At 35.3% G+C, this 23,479-nt stretch overlaps 1 protein-coding gene across 3 annotated transcripts in view; it reads right to left on the reverse strand.

The window, feature by feature from the left end:
* Positions 1-23,479, reverse strand: part of PIK3C3 (phosphatidylinositol 3-kinase catalytic subunit type 3) — a 140,971-nt gene that overhangs the window by 25,355 nt on the left and 92,137 nt on the right. For all 3 annotated transcript variants that reach the window (XM_078060394.1, XM_078060393.1, XM_078060392.1), the window contains 2 exons: positions 19,451-19,535; positions 12,353-12,427 (listed from right to left, as the gene is read on the reverse strand). In XM_078060394.1, coding sequence (XP_077916520.1) covers positions 12,353-12,427; positions 19,451-19,535 — 160 coding nt within the window. The remainder of the gene's footprint in view (positions 1-12,352; positions 12,428-19,450; positions 19,536-23,479) is intronic.

Here is a 23,479-nt window from a genome sequence, read left to right on the forward strand (position 1 = left end):
CATCATTACTGTTACTTGTGAATATTATACCCCATCATTAGGTCATTGTTGGAAACAGAAAACAATGTGACTCTAGGTGTGGCCATGAAGTCCCAGGTGAACGGTGATACACTGGCAGGCCCTCTGAGTCAGCCATGTAACTGTTCTTTAGCACAACTAACACCTTCATGTTTCACTCGATCAGGTATGTGACCCTGACGAAGCCACTTAATGTTTCTAAGCCTCACTTTCTAAACTGCAAAATAGGTTATTACTATTAATTACCTCATAAGACAGAATTAAAAGAGATAATATATTTAATACTTAACACAGTACCAGGTACACAGTAAATGGTCTAAATGTCATTGTAATTATTTCCAACTAAGCTGTAGATGAGTGTGTCAAGCAAAATAACAAAAAAACCTCATTTAAGTCAAGGATGATTATATCTATAGCCTCATCCCATTTTAGAAGCTATGTCCCTAAGAGGAAAAAATTATTTTAGTCTGAACGCAAAACCAAATCAAGCTATTTAATATCTAATGGCCAGGTCTTTTAAAGGTGCTTACAAATGATTATCTTAAATATTTCAAATATCACCTTTTAAAAAAATTTAAAATACTGAACTCTGTTCAAAAATAAATATTAATAACTACTGACTTAAAGATGTTTAAAATATATTGAACTGGTATTTATGTCCCTTAGACTTGAGACCACAACTGCCAGGAATTAGTAAAATTAAATATTAAAGGGATAAGCAATCTTATTATTTGCAACTCTTCCCAGGCACTGTTCTTACAATGAAAAACTAAATAATACATTAAGTTGGAAATCCTATACAACTTTGAAAATGAGAAAGAACTTCAGATTTGCCAAGGCCAGGTAATAAAAAAAGGTCCAAATTTAAGTCAATAATGATATTAAATTTAAGTAAAATTCATAGACACTGGTGCTATTTTCACACAACAGCAAAGAAAACTACCCTGAAAATGATCTGGAGTACAGAGCAGACATTGTACTACATCTAGGACATGGAGTTCATATATAAAGAGAAACAACAGTTTACACATGAATATGCATAAGAACAAGTATCCAAAGGTTTAAACACTATCATCACCTGGCTAGAGAATAAGTGGTCATTATCAATGCAACCACTGCACTGAAAAAAAAAGTTTTCCATTTATCCACATCATCTCCCTGTCTTTTTTTTTAAAGCTTACACCAGGCTTAAAACGTTCTGTTCAAATTGGGGAGCTGATGGAAGTCTCATAAGAACTTTTTAAACAAATGTGTCTATCTATTATAGTAAAGGACAGATAGGAGGTGAGGGGAGAAGGAATTATAGTTAGATAGAGAGAGCAAGGAACCTGTAGAGAATTAAAAAAGGGTGTTGTCCCCACCCCAAAATAACAAAGTAACAGCTTAGCAAAACGGTTCCTCTAGTGCACACCAGGGCTCCTACCTGCAAGGCACACATGTGGTAAGGAGTTCCTAGTGAGGCTCCTACCCCACCTATTCATATCCAAACACTTCAGCCAAGTGTGTAATGAAAGTATTTGTTCCCTTAGCTTTCTCCCCCAAGCTAAACTCTTCCTGAACCATTAAGAGTCTTACAATCAAGAATCTTGCTTTATTTATTTTTGCACAGTACTGAAACCTAGGATAATGCCTAGCATGCAGAAGCACTCAGTGTGACTATTTTGCATATCTAAATTTCACATTTACAGCTTAGACAAGTTTTAAAAACATTGTTAATACAAGAAATTTCCTTCTAGAAACCACAGAGTTCTCACACGTTGTTTTGTTTTAAAATTTTTGTAGCCTTGTTTCCATGAAGACCTATAATAAAATTAATAGAGGCTGAGTCTGGATCACCTAGATCCTTACTACTTAGTACTATCCTGTGATTTCACTGTTTTTGATTGGGCTGGTATTAAACAACAAGGCTACTTCAATTGTTTCCGGCTAACACTAACAGAAGCAGAAGTGGTTAGACCTTGAAATTACATGACAACATCCTGAACAAACAAAGGTTATAAAGTAGTTCAAGGAGAGAAAAGCAGCTTAAGAATATTCACATGGGATATGATATTAACAGCACTTTGAACTCAAACTCACACTATACTATCTGTACCATATTCACCCAACAAGTGACAATTTCAACATTACTTCATGTCACATTAGTGTTGTTGGATTACATTTTGCTAATCTGTAACATCATTTAATTTATAAATCTGTTTTTACTTTATAGTTATAGAAGAGTACATGCATAAGAAGTTAATACCAGGTTCTATGTCATACATATTTAAGATTATAAAATATAATATCAACACAATGGGTTTTACTTCTATTTAAAACAGTTCTGTGTGTTACTCATGATTGAAAAACACCATTTCAGAATTCTAAAATGGGCTTCAGAGGTAAGTTTGATTTCTGGGGAAATCCATAGACTTCACCAAATTCCCAAGGGAAGTCCATGATTCCAAAAAGATGAGAAACTACTTTTAGAATAAGGTCTTTGATAACTGTAGTGCTTACTGGGAAAGCATCTTCTCCTAATCCTTTAAGGTTCAAGGGAATATGCAATCATTGAATTTTCCATGATTTGGTAAAAAGTCCCTAATCAACTTCTGTTAAGGATTTCACTGCCTTCAGCTAAACATGTATCCTCTGTTCAGCTAAACTAACGTCTTCATCTTGTGCTTTACTCTCACTCTGAGTTCCCATTTGTCTTCTACAAATTTTTTAGACAAACACCATTCTACCCTTCAAGAGTTAAAGAGACGAGAATTTTACAATATTATAGGTACAGACAAACTTCCCTTGGTTTTAATTATTTAAATAATGTTTTGTTTTGGGGTGCTGGGTGGCTCAGTCGGTTAAGAGGCTGACTCTTGGTTTGGGTTCAGGTTATGATCTCAGGGTTGTGGCATCCCGCCCCGTGCTGGGCTCCATCCTCAGTGGGGACTCTGCTTGAGGGATTTCTCTCTCTCGCCCTCTGCCCTTCCCTCCAACTTGCACAAGCTCTCTCTGAAATAAATGAATCTTCAAAAAAATATAATGTTTTGTTACCAATATAATTTCTAATGATACTCAGCACTTAAGCAGATAACCTAACTGACCAATCTTTGATTCAAAGCTGATTTTTTAAAACAAATCATGCTATCCTAACATCAAACTGTATCAGCCATCACACAAGGCTTATTTAAGGGATCCATCTTTTAATAGGAAACCTAGCTCCACTTTTCTCCATTTCACTACAGGCATTACTGGAATTCCAATGTCAGCTCTGTATCACTGCTTGAAAATGGAGAGTATATTTCTATCCTTCTTGTAAGAAAACTCTCAAAGAATAGGAGTACTGCTTAATTATAAGGCATAAAAGATTCAGTATCTAACAATGAAACCATTATTATGCTTTGCAAGTTCAAAGAGTCATGTATTCTGAAAAGAGGCTATTAATGTTTTAAGAAAATTCATCCTTGTTGATACCAAAGGGAATGGCTCTTTTAAAGTAAATGTCTAAAGTGAAACTTGTAATGATTTTAAAAATGCACTTCATGAAATTAAAAAAAAATGTTTAATTAAGAAATTCAGAAAGTATGGGCTTATTCAAATCTATTAACAAATCTATTAATCTTAAACAGTCAAGAGATAAAGTGTATATAAAACAAACTGAATGTTGATTGTAATTACCTTCTTTTGTCCCTGACTTGCAATACAAAGGGAATAAGAAGTGTTAATTAAATTTCCCTGTTATTTGAATAAGTGACATTAACTTATTTCTAAAATTGTGGTTCAAAGCGTTTGTATTTCTTGGATTAAAGAGAACAGATACTGCTGAAATGAACAGCATTTCATAGTAGAGGTTGTTTTTTTTTTTTTTAATTTCCCTTTTGTCTATCCAATAATTACATATGACCAATCTCAAGATTGTATTTATTCCATTTTTTCACACCTCTGCTTAATCCTTCTACTTGACTCTCTTCTTCTGTTCCCTATAATCCAAACTCTATTTTTGAAAATCCCACACAATCCCCAAATTCAAATATTCTTCCCTGCCATTCTACTCTACAGTAAGTTTCCCACTCTTCAGCTTCTTTGCATATGACACGACATTTTACTATTTTTCCATAAAATGCCTTTATTTCTTACATGAATGTTGTATATTTCTTATGTTTTCTTATGTGAATGTTGAAGCTGTCCTACTATGAAACCTAGAAAAAAAGAAGGTGGTGAACAACCACTTATTGATACAATGGAACCTATATTTTTGGAATTAAAAATACTCCTTAAGCTACACTCCCAATACTACCAATGCTTAATAGTTAGTTAAGCCTTTACAATATACTTGGTTAGAGCTATTTTCACTTATAGTTAAAAGCACAGTGGTGATGAAATATTTTTTAGTTATAGTTTTTGAGTAATGAAGAACAATAAGACATTAAGTACAGATCAGTATAGACATTCCAATTATCTGCTAAATATTTCATTTAATTTTTTTCACATTCAACTGTTAAGACCTTAGGTTTCTTATGAATAGGGACAAAATTAAGCTAACTAATGAAAAGGGGGCAAACTATTCAAGAAAAACAAATTTTTAAATGTTATATATTTTCATTTTTTCTGTAGTCATTAAAGCCAATGAAGGTTTTATTCCCTGAAGTATTCTTTTCTTCTGGAGAACTACTTTAATGTCTAAAGCAGAACAGAAACCCTTTGAAGATTAAAACAACAACAACAGCAATAAAACCCCCCAAAAATGGCCTTTGATGATCAATTCTAAAACTTTTTGTGTCTCAGGGCCCTTTTATGCTCTTAAAAATTATGGAGGACCCCAATTAAGCTTTAGTTGGGCTATCTCTATTGTATTTACTGCATTTAAAATTAAAACTGAGACCTTTTAAAGATATTAATCTAAAAATAATAAATCAACAAGATTTTAGCATTTTTTTCTGATAACTATTTTCTAATACAAAAAAAAAAATTTGGTGAGGTGAGTGGCACTCACTACATTTTGCAAATCTCTTTAATGTCTGGCTTAATAGGAAACAGCTGGATTCTCATATTTGCTTCTATCTATTATGATACATTGTTTTGATTTAAGTAAGAGAAGAGAATCCAGCCTCTAAACAGATATGGACTTTTAGAAGGAAGGACAATTTTAATAACCTTTTCAGATAATTATGGGTAGTTTTCTTTGCTACTGAAACCAATTCTCAGACCCTACCATATGTACTGAATCAGAAACTGAGCCTGAGGCCCAGCAATCTGTAATTTAACTTGCTTTCCAGGTAATAGTGATACAAGCCAAAGCTTGAGGACTTCTGATCTACTTTATACTAATACAACTCTCAACCGCAGTTAGGTCACTGTGAAGGGGACAGTGGCAAGGTGAATCACCCCACTGAATTAAAACACATATTCAGTACTAATGGTTACAGTTTCCCTGTGTTGTACAACCCCATTACTTTAAAATTTGACACATTTTTTGTTCAAGGGGTCACTATAAAAATGTACTAACTTTTTATTAATCTAATTTATGGTTGCTAGTCTATGATGGAACTTGAATGCTCTAAAGTACATTAAAATTTAACCCTCTCCAAAATAATTTATTGCAAAAGAAAACAAATACCCAGCTTTAAGAAATATATCACCTAATAAGAAAACTTTTTAAAAAAAGTAATACCCTAATCTACAGTTTTACTTCCATTGAATTAAGCTTTGCCATGTAAAAGGTGATACAAAAGGAGGTAGATTGATTTGTCTCCACAATGTGACCTTAAACCTATCTAACCAACCTATGTATTACCTGCAAAGGCACTGCTTATTTCAGCTTCTGGGTATTTTTACTGGAATGTGTGCTTTTTTTCCACTTGTATCCCATAGAAACCCAACACATTCTTCATGACTCAGTCTAAGTTACTTTGTCCATGAAGTAATTTCCAGCTCCTTAGGCACAAAGAATACAGCACTTTATCATTTTTTATTAATTCGAATGAGAAGAAACGATGTCCTTGTAAAACAAACTTAAAAAAAAAAAAAAAAGCACCCTTTACAGCAACCATTAACATTTTCTTTATGATAGGTTTCAGTAAACGTAAGAAGGCTGACTTCCTGATACTGAATATTCAAGAAACTTTCAAAAACTCAGATTTTAAACAGTGTCTAAAAAGAAAACTATTCACATGAAGGTAAGTCCTTCTCATTATCTAAGCATCTAAAGTAATGATTAATAAAGACTAAAAAAGTATTTATGGATTAAAAAGGGGTGGTCTTATGTGCTTGGTTCTCTTTTGCATACGTAAACTGAGAAAAACCAATCAAACTGGCAAATAATACTATGTCCATAGTCTATAGTAAAAATAGTGTAGGCAGGAAACAGATTATTCTAGAAAACCTAAGGATGGATAAAAATGACATGAAAAAACTTAGTTCATTTATTCCTTTTAAAAGCATTTACTAGGGCGCCTGGGTGGCTCAGTTAGTTAAGCAACTGCCTTTGGCTCAGGTCATGATCCTGGAGTCCTGGTCTTGAGTCCCACATTGGGCTCCCTGCTCAGCGGGGAGTCCTGCTTCTCCCTGTGACCCTCTCCCCTCTCATGCTCTCTCTCACTCTCTCTCTCTCAAATAAATAAAATCTTAAAATAAATAAATAAAAATAAAAGCATGTACTGGGTGCCTACTAAATGCATAAAATTTTTTTGCCCCCTTCTTTCAAGTCCCAGAGAATAAATAATCACATTAAGAAAGTAAGTCTATAGATTTAGATTTTACAGTATATTGTACATACCAAACTAATTAACTTAAATACAAATAGCTTAGGAAGCACCACCATTTAAATAGTTAACTAAATTCTTTCTAGGTAAGGTTTTGAACTACTCTGTTATGCCCCAAGAAAAAAATAAAACACATAATCAAACATGTTCCTTTTCAAAATCTCAAGGTTTACCTTAAAAGACAGAAAGAATAAGATGAAATCAATGATCACATTGACTGTTTCTCTTTTATAAACCTTCCTATACTGGGGCACCTGGGTGGTTCAGTCAGTTAAGTGTCCAACTCTTGATTTCGACTTAGGTCATAATCTCAGGGTCCTGAAATCAAGCCCCACATCAAGCTCCACGCTGGGCATGGAGCCTACTTAAGATTCTCTGTCTCCCTCTCCCTCCCTCCCCCAACCCACCCCCCCTCTCTCAATAAATAAATAAACAAACAAACAAAACTTCCTATACTACTAAGATAAAGAGCCACTCAAAACAGAATTTAAAAGGCAGTAACTTAAAAGAGTTTGGATTTTAGGGTGGGAAAAAGGAATTTTTGAAGTAAATTTTTTTATGCCTAAAATTATGACTCCAAATAAAAGCTACATAAGCCAAAAAAGGAAAGCATTCTTATTTCCTGGTAGTAAAACAAACAAAACCATAATAGCTAGCCAGCCCTTAAGGAATGTTTACTATACGCTCAGTATATACAAAAACTCTACCATATTATCTCATTCAACCCTCACACTACCACCAAAGAGAGGTCCTGTTATTATTTGCACATTCAGAAAAGAGACTGAGTCACAGATATAAACAACTTACCCAAAGTAACCCAATGGTGGAGAGGCAATCTGAACCCAGACTTTTTACTTTAGAGCCTGAATATTAACTCTATGTGAGACTGTTCCTCAAAATTAAAAAAGGAAGTAAATCAACTTCATATAAAATTAAAGAATGATAAAGAAGAAAAGTGCCCAACTAGGCTAACAATGACTTTCTTAACTTCAAGCTTTCAGACAAAAGATTCAGAGAGTATTTATTACTCTGAAGTGCTGAGACAGACAAAAAACCACCACTCCTCTCACTACACAAATGTACAACTCCAGACTGGAAGAGCCATCCTTAGGATCTACAGTGAACTTTCCATTTACTACAGAGACCTAGCTCCTAGTTTCCACTTGTGAATGTTTTTCCGTTATTTATATACTAATATTAAATGTTCAACCTAGGGGAGCCTGGGTGGCTCAGTCGTTAAGCGTCTGCCTTCGGCTCAGGTCATGATCCTAGGGTAATGGGATCAAGCCCCACATTGGGCTCCCTGCTCAGCGGGAAGCCTGCTTCTCCCTCTCCTATTCCCCCTGCTTGTGTTCCCTCTCTCGCTGTGTCTCTCTCTGTCAAATAAATAAATAAAATATTTAAAAAAAAAAATAAAAATAAATGTTCATCCTATTGTAAAGTCCCTTTATCATAAACAACAAAGTTTTTCAAGTATACTAGTCCTGTTTTTTCCCCCTCAAATTTTAAAAAATGAAAAAACAAAAAACAAAAACACAAAAAACTTTCCTGAGAGTTGAGATAAACTCAAATCATGTTCTCTATTTGAGCCCTGCCACAATCAAATTACCCTGGATAAACTTCTAAAAGCTTCCTCAAAGGACACCAACTCTGAAAAAAAATCACGTTTTCCAATCCCACTGTAGAGCTTAAATTTTTAATTTCTTGCCCAGAAAATACTATATCACTGCATTAATAAGTGAAACACCACTCACTCCAAATTTGCTTCAGGAAAACAATGTTGTAAGTGACCACATGGCAATACATTGACAAAGGAATTTCCAGACTTTCACATTTATGGTGGACACACATCGCCCTCTGCTGGACAAGCTGAGGATACTTCAACCAAGCAAAAGTATCCACAACCCAATAAATACAGGCAAAAAATTTTCTGAGAAATCTGGAATCAAGACTCACATTTCGCATTTTTGCACATTATTGTTGTATATATTTTACAATTCTTTCTATGCAGTGAAACATTTTCCTCCACACACTCTTAAAGTTATCAGTCTGACCCTTTTGTGTCTCATCTAAATTTACAGGTACAACAGCGTGTTGGGGGCAAATCCCCAAGAGATACCCAGTAAAATGAAATTTAGGTGTCTTCTTCCTCTCTGATCCATCTCTCTTACCAGGGAACTGGACATAGATGAACCAGTGGAACTGTGATTACCATTCTAAAAAACCACATTCATCCCAAAGCAGAGTCATAGACACTAAATCTATTCAGGCTGGCAAATCAGAAGACAAAAGGTATTTTATTTTGAAGAATGGGAGAAATGTTATTTATCATTAAAAAAATACTGCTCCACCAAGACTGAGATTGGAGAGTTACAGAAGAGAATCTAAAATTTTAACATGTCGCAGTCTGTGTTGAAGGCATAATGGATCTAAAAATATACAACGGAAGGGCTTCATGTTATTCGAGGCATTTTTAATTACAAGTACTGAAGTGTATTTCCTGCAATGAACCACATTCAAAATTCACTTTAAATATATAATAGTTGTCTAAACTATACAAAGTCTAATTACAACATATATGTAATTAATGTAACTTAAAACCTCTTTGAAATATGACTTTCAGCAAAAAATGACTAAACACAACAAATTTAAAAATAAATCATTACAAATTTTTAGAAGTTGAGGAATGCATTATACTTCCATTTGTCTTGACATAATTGGTGTTTCCTTACATAATCTAATTTCATTCAAACTGAACTTGAAAATTAAAAACAATAATTTATCCTAGTAAGACTTAACATTGTAACTGTATGATATAAATTGATGAAATAACTAAAGACAAGTTAAGAAAAAATAACTGAAAGAAATGCTGTTTCAAAAGAAAGAGAATGTATCTCTCATTTAGCACATGGTAAGTTTTTTATTTTTTTTTATTTTTTTATTATTATGTTATGTTAATCACCATACATTACATCATTAGTTTTTGATGTAGTGTTCCATGATTCATTATTTGCGTATAACACCCAGTGCTCCATGCAGAACGTGCCCTCTTTAATACCCATCACCAGGCTCCCCGAAGTTTTTGATTTTTAAAGCCAAATTTGGAGCACCCTCTAGTGGAAAACTGGTGACAAGAGGCTTAAAACCTCTGCTTCAGAAATTTTATACTTCTAATTCCATTAAGACAAGTAACTGTGACCTGGACCACCAAAGTATATTAAATAGACTCCGCTTTCCAAATCTTATTCTTAAAATATCCCTATACACACACACACACACACACACACACACACACACAGACACGTGACAGAGCAGTTCTCCAAGTCCAAAAGAAAAAGAAGGTCTATTATTTATCAATTTCAAAAAGAAGAGACAAGATATGTGAAAATAACATTACAGACATAATGCCACTCTATACAGCAGATAATTCCATTGTAATTATAAAATGATTACAACACAAAAACAAATGGAATCACTTTGGTACTTTGATTCTTGTGGTTAAAAGATTTAACTGAAAAAGGCAGTGAAGGGATAACACAGGAAAACCTTTTCCAACTTACAATTCTCTCCAAACACACTGTAATGTTTTATAAATACCCTGTGCTAAACTGGCGAATCTGGCAAGCACCTCTATGACACTCCTTGGTCCTGGTTACCAAAGGGACTGCCTGGCCTTGACACAGAAGTGGTTCCCACATGCAGTTTCTACCACAGATAATTTGTCACACTAATTAAAACTAAATATATGAAATTCCAGGTGATGTGAATTAAGAGGGTTAATTATGTATTAATAATTAGACTATGTTTGCTGTATTAAGTTACATTTGATGTGTTAAATTCTTGGTGTCACATTTTGAAGAAATTCTAACAAAACAGAAAATGTTCTTCCCTGAGAGACCATTTTAAGAGTAACTTAAAATCTATTTTCTGTGGAAGGCTGATGAAACTTGAATTATTTAGCCCAGGGAAGAAAAGACTACAAAGAGCAGCAATATTTACTCATTCATTAAGTCAACAGTGATTTATCAATCACTGTAGCTAGGTGCTGTTCAAGGCTCTGGACGCGCGGTAGCAGACCGGATGGACAAGGTCCCAGCTCTCATGGAACCTGCGTCCTGAATGGGAGATGATGATAAGAAGTCAACAAGCTCCACAAGGACCTGGATTTGCGTCTGTTCTGTTTTGGTATCCCCTGTACCCAGAAAAATACCTGACACATAGGAGGTGCTCAATAAATATTTGTTGAATTATACCAAAAAGAGAGCTTCGGCTAGTGGCTAAGTGCTGAAAAGAAAGCAAAACAACAACAGAGTAATGGAGAAGGGCGGTGGGCAAGTATGCACCATTTCAGATCAGAGAGTTAGAAAAGGCTATTCTAAGGAAATGCCACCTGAACTTAGCCTTAATAACCAAAGTCAGGCGTGAAATGATTTGAGAAGAGCTTTCCAGAGAGAAAAACAACAGGGGCATTTGCCTGAGGCAGGACTGGTTTGACATCCACACATTCAAACTGGTCACTGTGGGCAAGCCACAACTTTACCACAGTGAAGAGTTCACATTTTATTCAAATAGTTTGGGCAAAAGATGTTGGTGGCTTCAAATGGGGTCAAGGCAGTGGAAATGGAGAGAGTGGGTAACTTCCTGATCCATTTGGGAGAAGAGTAGACAAGATCTATTAAATAGTTTTGATATGTGAGACACCTAGAGTAGAATTAAAAATGACTCCTAAGCCTGGGGCTTAAACAACTGGGTGGATGATGCTGCAATTTACTGAGATGGAAAAAATGAAGTGAGGAGCAGGTTATTACACAGGTAATGGAGGAAGCAAACAACTTTTACAACTGGCCACATAATTGGGATGTCAAGTAAGTGGTTGGATATTTCAGTCGGAAGCTTCATGAAATGGACTGAAGTACAGAGCTGTAAGTTTGGAAGTTGTTTGCTTAGAGATGGGGTTAAAGCCAAGGGGCTCAAGAGTTAAAAGGAGGAGGGGGATGAGAATGATTATTCCATGGAACTCCAAGGGGAAAAGCAAAGAATTAAAGACAGGGATTAATGTGAGTTAAGTACAGTTTGGTAAGAGAAAGAATATTCTAACACTCTAACTAGAGCTGTACAGTAAGAGACTCAACTGCTTGCATACATTATGGGCTTTCCACCAAAGGAGGCATTTTCAGAAGTAAGGGTTAGATGACCACCTGCGGGGTTACTACTAAAGTGATTCTTGGGGGCACCTGGTTGGCTCAGTCGGTTAAGCGTCTGCCTTCGGCTCAGCTCATGATCCAGTGTCCTGGGATCAAGCCCAGCAGCGCGCTCCCTGCTCAGCAGGGAGCCTGCTTCTCCCTCTCCCTCTGCCTCTCCCGCTGCTTGTGCTCTCTCGCTCTGTCAAGTAAATAAATAAAATCTTTAAAAAAAAAAAAAAAGTGATTCTTGTAAAGGATGGGAGTTTCCTTCAAAGGCACCATAAAAAGGGATTTTTAAGACATATATGATTTACTTTCACTAATGTAACTTGTTTTGTTACTAAGCGATTCCACAGTAAAAATCACTGGCATATAAAATGTATATATCTGCTAGTAGCCATTAGTTATTACCTGTTTTTGTTAGCAAAAGGTTATCCAGGTGTCTATCTCCAACTCCAAGGATGTACGTAATCACACAATATCCAGCTGCAAATAACAGTTCAAAAAAAAATAGTGAAAAACACATGCAAACCAAGTTAAACATACAAATGAATATAAAAGCAGTCTGTATTACTTTAATTTCAATTTGATTACTACTTTTTGATTTCTCACCCAAATTCTCATGTGTAATCTTCTTTGATTCTATGAAGAGTTTATCACTTGAAACTCAACATAAATTGCTATTTGCATGAGAAACAATATCTTGTAGAATTTTGTCAAATTATAAAAGTCACTTATATCAAAAGTTAATTCAGGCTTCAGTAACCTTAATTATAACATGATTCTCCCACTTCTCGTTTCAAATTGGACACGTTACAGATGACAGAGAAAAAGAAGTGTCTACAGAAATACACGTAATGAAGTCAACCATCCCACAACCCCATTATCTTTAAGATAAAATAAGTAAATGCAGGGTTTAAAAGAAAAATCTTTAGAGAAACAATTGTGAAGTGTCAGCAGATAGAAAAACAACCGAATTCATGTGAGCGGTAACAGCACTTAAGTTCACAGCATAATCTTCTCAAGTATTAAGAAAAATTACATGAGCAGGGCTAAGGGCAGAGTCACTGGCTCTAGCTTTATTCTTTTATCTTTCTCTTCAAAAAAAAATCTGGAAACCTGTCATGTGTTGAAAATACTCAAACAAAATTAAGCAAATAACACCTTTTTGAAGATTATCCATTCTACTGCTCCCATTAGTAACCTGATAAGAAATACAACTGGCAAACATACACATGACTACACCAGTATTTATAAAAACATGTTTATTTCAGTTAGTATGTAGAAAAAAGACTGGACCACCTGTTAATGACCAAATTAATTTCACTGGGTTAATCTTTAATTATTAATTAATCACAGTTACAACTTACTGAAGGTTACTTAGCTAGGCACATTATATTCATCATCTCCAACCCTTATAATGATGCCAGTTAAGTATTACAACTACCATCCAAATGAAAACACCTCAGACTCTAGAAGCTAACAAGATTGTCCAAGGTCACTGGGCTAGGATTTGAACCTAACTCTGATTCTAAAGTCCTTGCTCAGGCGACTTCTGCACTGTAGAGCCCCTGTTCCCCAAAGTGGCTATTTAGATACATGCAATACTCAACAAGATATTTAAGCTCAAGTATATTTGTTTAGAGAAACTAACCATATTCTAATTATAGATAAAATTTTATATGTATTTCAAAATACATCCATATGTACAGAATGTAGGAAAGCATACTATCATTCCAAAAATGCTTCTACTAGGGGCGCCTGGGTGGCTCAGTCGTTAAGCGTCTGCCTTCGGCTCAGGTCATGATCCCAGGGTCCTCGGATCGAGCCCCACATCAGGCTCCCCGTTCCGCGGGAAGCCTGCTTCTCCCTCTCCCGCTCCCCTTGCTTGTGTTCCCTCTCTCGCTGTGTATCTGTCAAATAAATAAATAAAATCTTAAAAAAAAAAATGTGAGGCACAGACTGGCAGCATCACTCTCACGTAGAAGCCTGTTAAAAATGCAGATGCTTAGGGCCCGTTTCAGTCTTGCTGCATCAGAATTTCTAGGGGCAGTGGCCAGAAAGTGCTTGTTATACACACCAGAGAAGGTTGGAAAGCCCTCTCTAGTGCTTTAATGTACATAAGAATCCCCCGGGAATCCTGTTAAAATGAAGATTCTGATCAAAACATCAGGGGCTACCTAGAGCAATCTATACATTTAATGCAATCCCTATCAAAATACCATCAACTTTTTTCAAAGAAATGGAACTAATAATCCTAAAATTTGTATGGAACCAGAAAAGACCCCGAATAGCCAGAGGAATGTTGAAAAAGAAAAGCAAAGCTGGTGGCATCACAATTCTGGACTTTAAGCTATATTACAAAGCTGTAATCATCAAGATAGTATGGTAGTGGCACAAAAACAGACACATAGATCAATGGAACAAAACAGAGATCCCAGAAATGGACCCTCAACTCTATGGTCAACTAATCTTCGACAAAGCAGGAAAGAATGTCCAATGGAAAAAAGACAGTCTCTTCAACAAATGGTGTTGGGAAAATTGGACAGCCACATGCAGAAGAACGAAACTGGACGATTTCCCTACACCACACACAAAAATAGACTCAAAATGGATGAAAGACCTAAATGTGAGACAGGAGTCCATCAAAATCCTTGAGGAGAACACAGGCAGCAACCTTCTCAACCTCAGCCACAGCAACTTCTTCCTAGAAACATCACCAAAGGCAAGGGAAGCAAGGGCAAAAATGAACTATTGGGACTTCATCAAGATCAAAAGCTTTTGCACAGCAAAGGAAACAGTCAGCAAAACCAGAAGACAACTGACAGAATGGGAGAAGATATTTGCTAATGACATATCAGATAAAGGGCTACTATCCAAAATCTATGAAGAACTTATCAAACTCAACACCCAAAGAACAAAGAATCCAATCAAGAAATGGGCAGAAGACATGAACAGACATTTTTCCAAAGAAGACATCCAAACAGCCAACAGACACATGAAAAAGTGCTCAACATCGCTCGGCATCAGGGAAATCCAAATCAAAACCTCAGTGAGATACCACCTCACACCAGTCAGAATGGCTAAAATTAACAAGTCAGGAAATGACAGATGTTGGCGGGGATACGGAGAAAGGGGAACCCTCCTACACTGTTGGTGGGAATGCAAGCTGGTGCAGCCACTTTGGAAAACAGTATGGAGGTTCCTCAGAAAGTTAAAAACAGAGCTACCCTATGACCCAGCAATTGCACTACTGGGTATTTACTCCAAAGATACAAATGTAGTGATCCGAAGGGGCACCTGCACCCCAATGTTTATAGGAGCAATGTCCACAATAGCCAAACTATGGAAAGGGCCTAGATGTCCATCGACAGATGAATGGATAAAGAAGATGTGGTATATATATACTATGGAATATTACGCAGCCATCAAAAAATGAAATCTTGCCATTTGCAACGACGTGGATGGAACTGGAGGGTGTTATGCCGAGCAAAATAAGTCAATCAGAGAAAGACATGTATTATATGACCTCACTGATATGAGGGATTCTTAATCTCAGGAAACAAACTGAGGGTTGCTGGAGTGGTGGGGGGTGGGAGGGATGGGGTGGCTGGGTGATAGACACTGGGGAGGGTATGTGGTATGGTGAGCACTGTGAATTGTGTAAGACTGCTGAATCACAGACCTGTACCCCTGAAAAAATAATACATTATATGTTAATAAAAAAACAAAAACAAAACAAAAAAACATCAGGGACAAAGCATTGGGACTCACTAATAGAAACAAGTTCCCAGATGAAACCAGTGCTGCTGGTCCATGGCTTACCCGTGCAGTAGCAGCACTGCTCTAAAATTGCTGCAAAATACGCAATTCCACAAATGACAAATGGCCCTCCACGAAAAAACCAGTGAGTGACTTACCAAAGGGTATTACGTCTGGTATTCATAAAGAGAACACTGAGCTCTATAAGATGTGAGTCACTTAGAAATCTGGTTTGTCGCTCAATACTTGAAGGATACAAAACTCCTACTGATAATATGCTTATGAAGATAGTTGAACTACAATTTTCAAAAAGAGCACCACTGTGTATCAATGCACTTGAGTTGTTGTATGCTACAACTTACTCTTTGTTAATTATAAATTAGTTTTATCACTACTTTGTTTCAAGTTGTTTAGCTATCCCTCTAGAGTAATAATGATTCAATGTGTAGCAACAGTACTTTTGACCTAAAATTTTTATGTAACTAGACATGCCATAAATATTGCCTGTCTCTACTGATAAGGCAAGATGTTTTGATAAACTACTTCTCTTATCACATTTGCTTTTACAATAATATTTCCTTGTTATTACTGGATTATTTTCCAATAGAAAATAATGCCTCAGTGGGTTGGGGTCATAAATATATTTGATGGTCACTTCAATTTATGTTTTTTTAAGTCAAGTGAGATAGCATATGATCTTCTCTCTTTCACATTTATATAAATGGTGGGGGTGTGAATTCAGAATGTTCCAATAATTCTTTTAAGTGTAATGCTTAAGAGAAGGAGTACATCCTGAAAAAGATAAGAGAAGGAGTACATCCTGAAAAAGACATCTGAATTAAGAGTGGGACGATCCCCAGAAATTTTTAGGACACAGATAATAGATTTAGAACAATCTGAGATGACACAAAGTAGATCAGGGGATTTTTAGAGGAACTGAAGCTATTCTTTAACTTCAGTGGAAATACTATACCTGTCCAAGAGAACCTTGTCCAAGGGATGCTGCCCATTAGTATTATGACCTCATATGAAATGTCTTCAAATTGGCTTTATAATACAACTTTGATTTAAAGTAAAATACAGAGAAATATTAGACATCTAAACAATTATTTCCCTTTACTTAGTAATGATACGTGTGTAAGAATAATTAGTGTTCTCAAATTTACTTGCATGATACAGACTTGAAATCTTGCATAATCCAGAAATGTCACCGTAACTATTATCACTTTCTTCTTACACTCTGCCCAAAACTCAAAACTTTATTTTCTAAAACAAAAGTTACACATACATCTATATGATAATGTCTGACAATCACATTCCAGTACAAAGTAGCTAGCAACTTATTAATCACTAAATCCTCTAATGAAAAATTCAAATAATGGCTTTCAACCTCCAGTATAACCTGGAATGCTACCAAACTCACCGAAACACAAGTGATTATTTTGTAACACAACAAGATATATAGGAAACAGAAGGCTATTCAAAATAAGACGAAGAGAAGGCCTGCCATCAAATCAATTATCAGGGAAGGAATAAATGTGTAATACTTGGAGAAAAAGAGAGGTACAAGATCCAATTTCAATTTAAGTGTCCAAGAGGTGTAATTTAAATGGCTACTTTTTTTTAAATGAAAAAGCCAGTCATATTTTCATTGGGTTGTGGGAAAAAATGGGACATTATATAAAAGGTACAACACTATGACATGTATCCATAATATACTGTTCTAGTAATTTTACTAAAATTTTCAAATTTTAGTCAATATTTATAGATGATATGTGTGTATATATTTCAAGTAGAAAAAGCATTCTTTATTAAATAGATTTATAATGTAAAAAAGTTTATAATAACTAAAAGTTCAGTAAGAAGACACAAGATAATTGTTGGAAGGCATGTGAAGTATCTCATGTAACAGGATACTGAGAACTAGGATAAGGATTAAAAAAAGATAGCCACACTTTTCATTCAAGGTGGATCCAAGCAGGCTCTGTGACTTTCCAGTCCAGGCCTTCAGACACCAACAATTTCCTGTCTCTGAGAGTACTTCCTCTTGGAACCTAGTTCTGAGAAGTCCAAACCACAGAGAGGCCATGTACCGGAGACTTGATTGACAAGCCTTGTTATAAAAGACAGTATGAACTGTCATGTGAGTAATGTTAGATGTCTAGCCTAGTCTTTACATGATATGTAATTTTTTTAGAACACAGAAAGCAGAGTTGAAGTTCTAAAAAAACAGGAAAGAAGAGAAAGGGGAAAGAAAAGAATGAAAGCAGGGATGGTAGGAGAGAAAGAAGAAAAATACAGAGTAGGAGAGGAAGGGTAAGTAAAAAGAAAGAATACGTTTTTCTCTGGAATGTCTCAATCGATTTTTTTTAGTTCTTAAATCTACACTGTATGTGGTCATTTTTATGGGTAAACACAGTTACATGTAACACATGTTATATTCCTTCAGTAAAAATAAGATCAAAACCATAAAGGATTTTAATATACATACATATTTTATTTCGGTGCTTTTAAAGTTCCCAGAAATATTACATTTTCTCTATACTTCTAAGCCAAAACTGCATCATCAAGTATAAATTTGGGAAGAAATTATGTTGTCTAAAATAATCTGCAATACTACTTCACAGGAACATTGTGAAAAATAAAAAAAATGTCATGTATAAGAAGCAGTTTACAAGCCATAAAATGATATGAAAGTTTAAATACAACTGTTAAAGGTCTATAAAGCCCCTTACTTGCTTCCCCCTAACTTAAGGATAGGTACAAATAGGAACATAAACATAAAATTTTAAATAAAATAAGAATAACTTACCACATACCACATCCCATCCAGGGCTCAACTCTAGTGTCAACTCCTTTATTAACCCTCCCTTAAATAATCTAGTTCTTAAAAACAAACAAATGAACAAAACAAACAAATAAAAAAAAACCTCTTAAGAAAATCTTTTAAAAATCCTCTAGAATATAAACTTCATGAGGATAGGTAGGCATAAATGATCGAAACATTGAATTAATCCCTATGGCATTCTACCACTTACTTATTTCCAGGAAGGGACCATAAAATAAAATATCATGAGAGACATCCTTCTAACACAGCTCTTGAGATTTATCTAAACCATAATTATTACTGAGATTTTTCCCAGAGTCTACTAATTGCAGTTACTCAAACACAGGGAAAATCTAGGGGAAAATTAGCAGCTTCCAAGAAGAGATAACTTGTAATGATAATACAGTTAAGTGATTGCAAAGATACACCCATTAAAGACTAAACAGAATTTACACCTTGTTACTACTATTATGTCAAAACATTAATGACTTCTTTTATCAGGATTTTATCTTTTAATCATCTTCTTATAGAGCATTTTAATCTGCCATGACTGGAATGTCTATGTCCTCCCAAAATTCATATGTTGAAATCCTACTGCCCATTGTGATGGTATTAGGAGGTGCTTACCATCCTAAAAACTCAAAAATGAGAGCCCACAGAGCTCCCTAGCCCATTCTGCCAGGTGAAAATACAACAAAAAGTCTTCCACCCCAAAAGGGCCCTCACCTGACCATGTTGGTACCTTATCTTGGACTTTCAGCCGATAAGCCACCCTCTGGTATTTTGTTACAGCAGCCCAAAAGGTCTAAGATAAAATCCTACAATGTGCTAAATGTAAATGTGTATGAATATGGCAACATTGGGATAGCCTATTTCCTTGACTCCAATGTATCAATGGAAGTAGAGCTTGAAAAACTTACCACAGCTTTTAACATATGTGTCCATAACTTCAGCACTGATCCCATTTGGCCCATTCTCACTTGGTGCATACTTTCTAAAGAAGTTCTGAAAAGATATAATTTACATGTTTACAAATTCAATACAATCCTTAAACAAATCAGACATTTTGAAATTATAAGAAATGACCAAGCGTCTAGTCTAAAGCTTAGTCAGTAATTATAAAATGTGGACTTTAAAAAGCATATTCCAAGAATCAGTCTTATTACTATGCTTACAGACAGTTAAGATAAAAAAAAAAAAGTATATGCTGCTACTTTTATACCTTAGGGAAAACATTACATAAAATAAAATAAATTTACTGCTATTTCTCTATACTCAATTTATCTCTTTTATCTTTCTTCTGAATGTAAACAATGAGGGGTTTTTTTGTATCATACATTCTCCTTAAAGTGAACATGAGTTATTAAAATTATCTTTTAAGTATAGTTACTGTTACCATTAAAAAACCTCCAGTTATAAAACAAATAAGGGGATGTAAAGTACAGCACAAGGAATATAGTCAATAATATTGTTAATAACTTTGGTGACAGACAGTAACTAGACTTATGGTGATCATTTCGTAATGTATATAATTGTCGAATCACTGCTGTACACCTCAAAGCAAGATAATATTGTATGTCAACTATACGACAATAAAAAAAGCTCAATAAAATTACACCCAAATTTGTAAATTAATTAGAATGCAAGTGCTAATAATTCTTAGAGGAAGTTAATGGAAAGATAAATATAAAAGAGATGTGAACTGAACAAAAGAATTACAGGGGGACAATAAATGCACTAGAGTGTCCAAAGAGTCTGGAAACAATGGGGAAAATAGTGTTTTGTTTTGTTTCTGACTACCAACTGGAACTATTCCCTTACATATTAGATGTTAAAGAAAAAGAGTATATATTATTTGAAAATACAAGTAACATGCTGTTAAAAAAAAAGTTTATCCTATGTTTCAGCTTTTCTGAAAGTCCTTTGACAAAGGACTATGCCTTGAATATATAAAGAATTCCTATAAATCAATAAAAACACAAACAACCCAACAGGAAAATGAACAAAAGATGTAAATAAGCATGTCACAGAAGAAATAAATGGCCTATACATATATTTTTAAATGCTCAATCTTGTGGCTAATTAGGGAAATGCAAACTAAAACCACAATAAAATACCAAAATTTAAAAGTCTGACAATATAAAAAAATTTTTTTTTAATTTAAAAAAAATAAAAGTCTAACAATACCAAGATTAGGCAAAGATGTATAGCAATAAGAAACAGAACAGTTTTTCCAAAAACAACTATTTTGGAAAATAGCTTTTAATTATCTACTGAAGTTGAACATGAGAATAACCTATGACTTAGTGAAACTATTTACAGAGATCAGATATGAAAACCAAGAATCAATATACAAACTGCCACTGTCTTTATTTTACTAAATCATAATTTCACAGAGCAACATAATAATTGACAACTTTATTAAACAATTACTTCAGTTAGAAACTATGTTAAAGCTCTACCTACACTTCACATCATCTTCAGAACAATCCTAGAGGTAGGTACTATTATTACCCAAATTTTACAGATGCAGAAACTGAGACCTGAAGGGTATGTTAGGGGGTCAAGGCCTCCTACAAGTTTGATCTGTTACATGGAGTCACAGACTCAACATACGGTTGTACCACAAGTGACACTTATTAAAGCAAAAGTATACACAGGAGGTTCAGCATAGGAAAAATACACAGGCAAAGTCTAGAGAAACCCATATGTAAGCCTCCTGGCTCTCTTCTGTGAGGGAATAAACTGCATATTTATTACTTTTCTTCAACAATTAAAAAAAAAAAAAAAGGCAGTAATATGGGTGCAGTGTTTCTGTCCAGGGAAACCTATTGAAGACATCACTCCAGGTTTTTATTGGGAGCTGGTCATGTAGGCACCCTCTGTCTAGCAACTGCCAAAATTCTAGAAGGAAAGCAAGTTGTTTGCTATAAATCACGTATCACAAACAGTCTAGGCACATTGAACCACCCTTACCAGTTAGGGAACAGAGGAACGACACACTGAAGGCCAAGTTCCCAGATATCAGTCAGAGGTTAACCTAGCAAGTGGGCCTTTCTAAAGATAAGAACCTCAAGTCGGCTATGTTAACTCTTTTTTGCACAAAGGGTTAAGAAGCCACTCAAGGTTTACATTGAAAAGCTACATGGCCAAACTTCAACCCCAGGCAGTTAGATGTTTTGAGCACAAGTTCTTTTTTTTTTTTCCTTCCATTTCCCTCCCACCCCACCTCCCCTCTGGTAACCATCTGTTTGTTCTCTATAGTTAAGAGTGTTTTTTTATTTGTCTCTGTTTTTCCTTTATTCATTTGTTTTGTCTCTTAAATTCTACATATGAATGATATCACATGGTATTTGTCTTTCTCTGACTGGCTTATTTTACCTATCATTGTACTTTTCTAGATCCATCTATGTTGTTGCAAATGGCAAGATGTCATTCTTTTTTACAGTGGAATAATATTCCATATGTATGGTATCTGTGTGTGTGTGTGTGTGTGTGTGTATCCCACCTCTTTTTTATCCATTCATTTATTGATAGACACTTGGGCTGCTTCCATAATTTAGCTATTGTAAATAATGCTACAATAAACAAAGGGGTGCATATATCCCTTCCCTTCGATTTAGTGTTTTCATATTCTTCAGTTAAATACCCAGTAGTGGGACTACTGGATCATAGGATAGTTCTATTTATAAATTTTTTGAGGAACTTCCATACTGTCTGCCACAGTAGCTGTACCACTTCTCATTCTCACCAACAGTGTACCAGGGTTCCATTTTCTCCAGTTCCTCACCAAGAGCTGTTGTTACTTGAGTCTTTGATTTTAGCCATTCTGACAGGTGTGAAGTGGTATCTCATTGTGGTTTTGGTTTGTATTTCCCTGGTGATGACTAATGTTGATCATCTTTTCATGTGTCTGTTGGCCATCTGGAAGTCTTCTTTGGAGAAATGTCTGTTCATGTCTTCTGCCCATGTTTTAATTGGATTGTTTGGTTTTGGGGTATTGAGTTGTATAAGTTCTTTATATATTTTGGATACTAACCCTTTATCAGATATGTCATTTGCAAACATCTTCTCCCATTCAGCATGTTGTCTTTTTTTTTTATTTATTTATTTTTAAAGATTTTATTTATTCATTCGAGACACAGAGATACAGAGAGAGAGAGAGAGAGCACGAGCAGGGGGAGAGGCAGAGGGAGAAGCAGGCTCCCCACTGAGCCAGGAGCCGGACGTGGGGCTCGATCCCAGGGTCCTGGGATCGTGACCTGAGCCGAAGGCAGATGCTTAACAATCTGAGCCACCCAGGCAACCCCAGCTTGTCTTTTAATTTTATTGGCTGTTTCCTTTCCTATGAAGAAGCTTTTTATTTTGATATAGTCCCAACAGTTTATTTTTGCTTTTGTTTCCCTTGCCTCAGGAGACAGATCTAAAAGGATCCTTTTAGCTGATGTCAGAGAAATTACTGCCTGTGCTCTCTTGTAGGATTTTTATGTTTTCAGTTCTCACATTTAGGTCCTTAATCCATTTTAAGTTTATTTTTGTGTGTGGTGTAAGAAAGTGGTCCATTTTTCATTCTTTTGCATGTAGCTGTCCAGTTTTCCCAACACCATCTGTTGAAGAGACTTTTACCCATTGCATATTCTTGCCTCTTTTGTCAAAGATTAATTGACCATGTAATTGTGGGTTTATTTCTTGGCTTTCTATTCTGTTCCGTTGATCTATGTGTCTATTTTTGTGCCAGTACCATACTGTTTTGATTACTACAGTTTTGTAATATAAAAGATCTGAAATTATGATACCTCTAGTTCTGTTTTTCTTCTTCAAGATTGCTTTGGCTATTTGAGGTCTGTTGTGGTGTCATACAAATCTTAGAATTATTTGTTCTTGTTCTGTGAAAAATGCTGTTGGTATTTTGATAGGGATTGCATTAAGTGTGCACATTGCTTCAGGTA

This window comes from Halichoerus grypus, chromosome 13 (genome assembly GCF_964656455.1).
Source record: "Halichoerus grypus chromosome 13, mHalGry1.hap1.1, whole genome shotgun sequence".
Lineage (NCBI taxonomy): Eukaryota > Metazoa > Chordata > Mammalia > Carnivora > Phocidae > Halichoerus > Halichoerus grypus.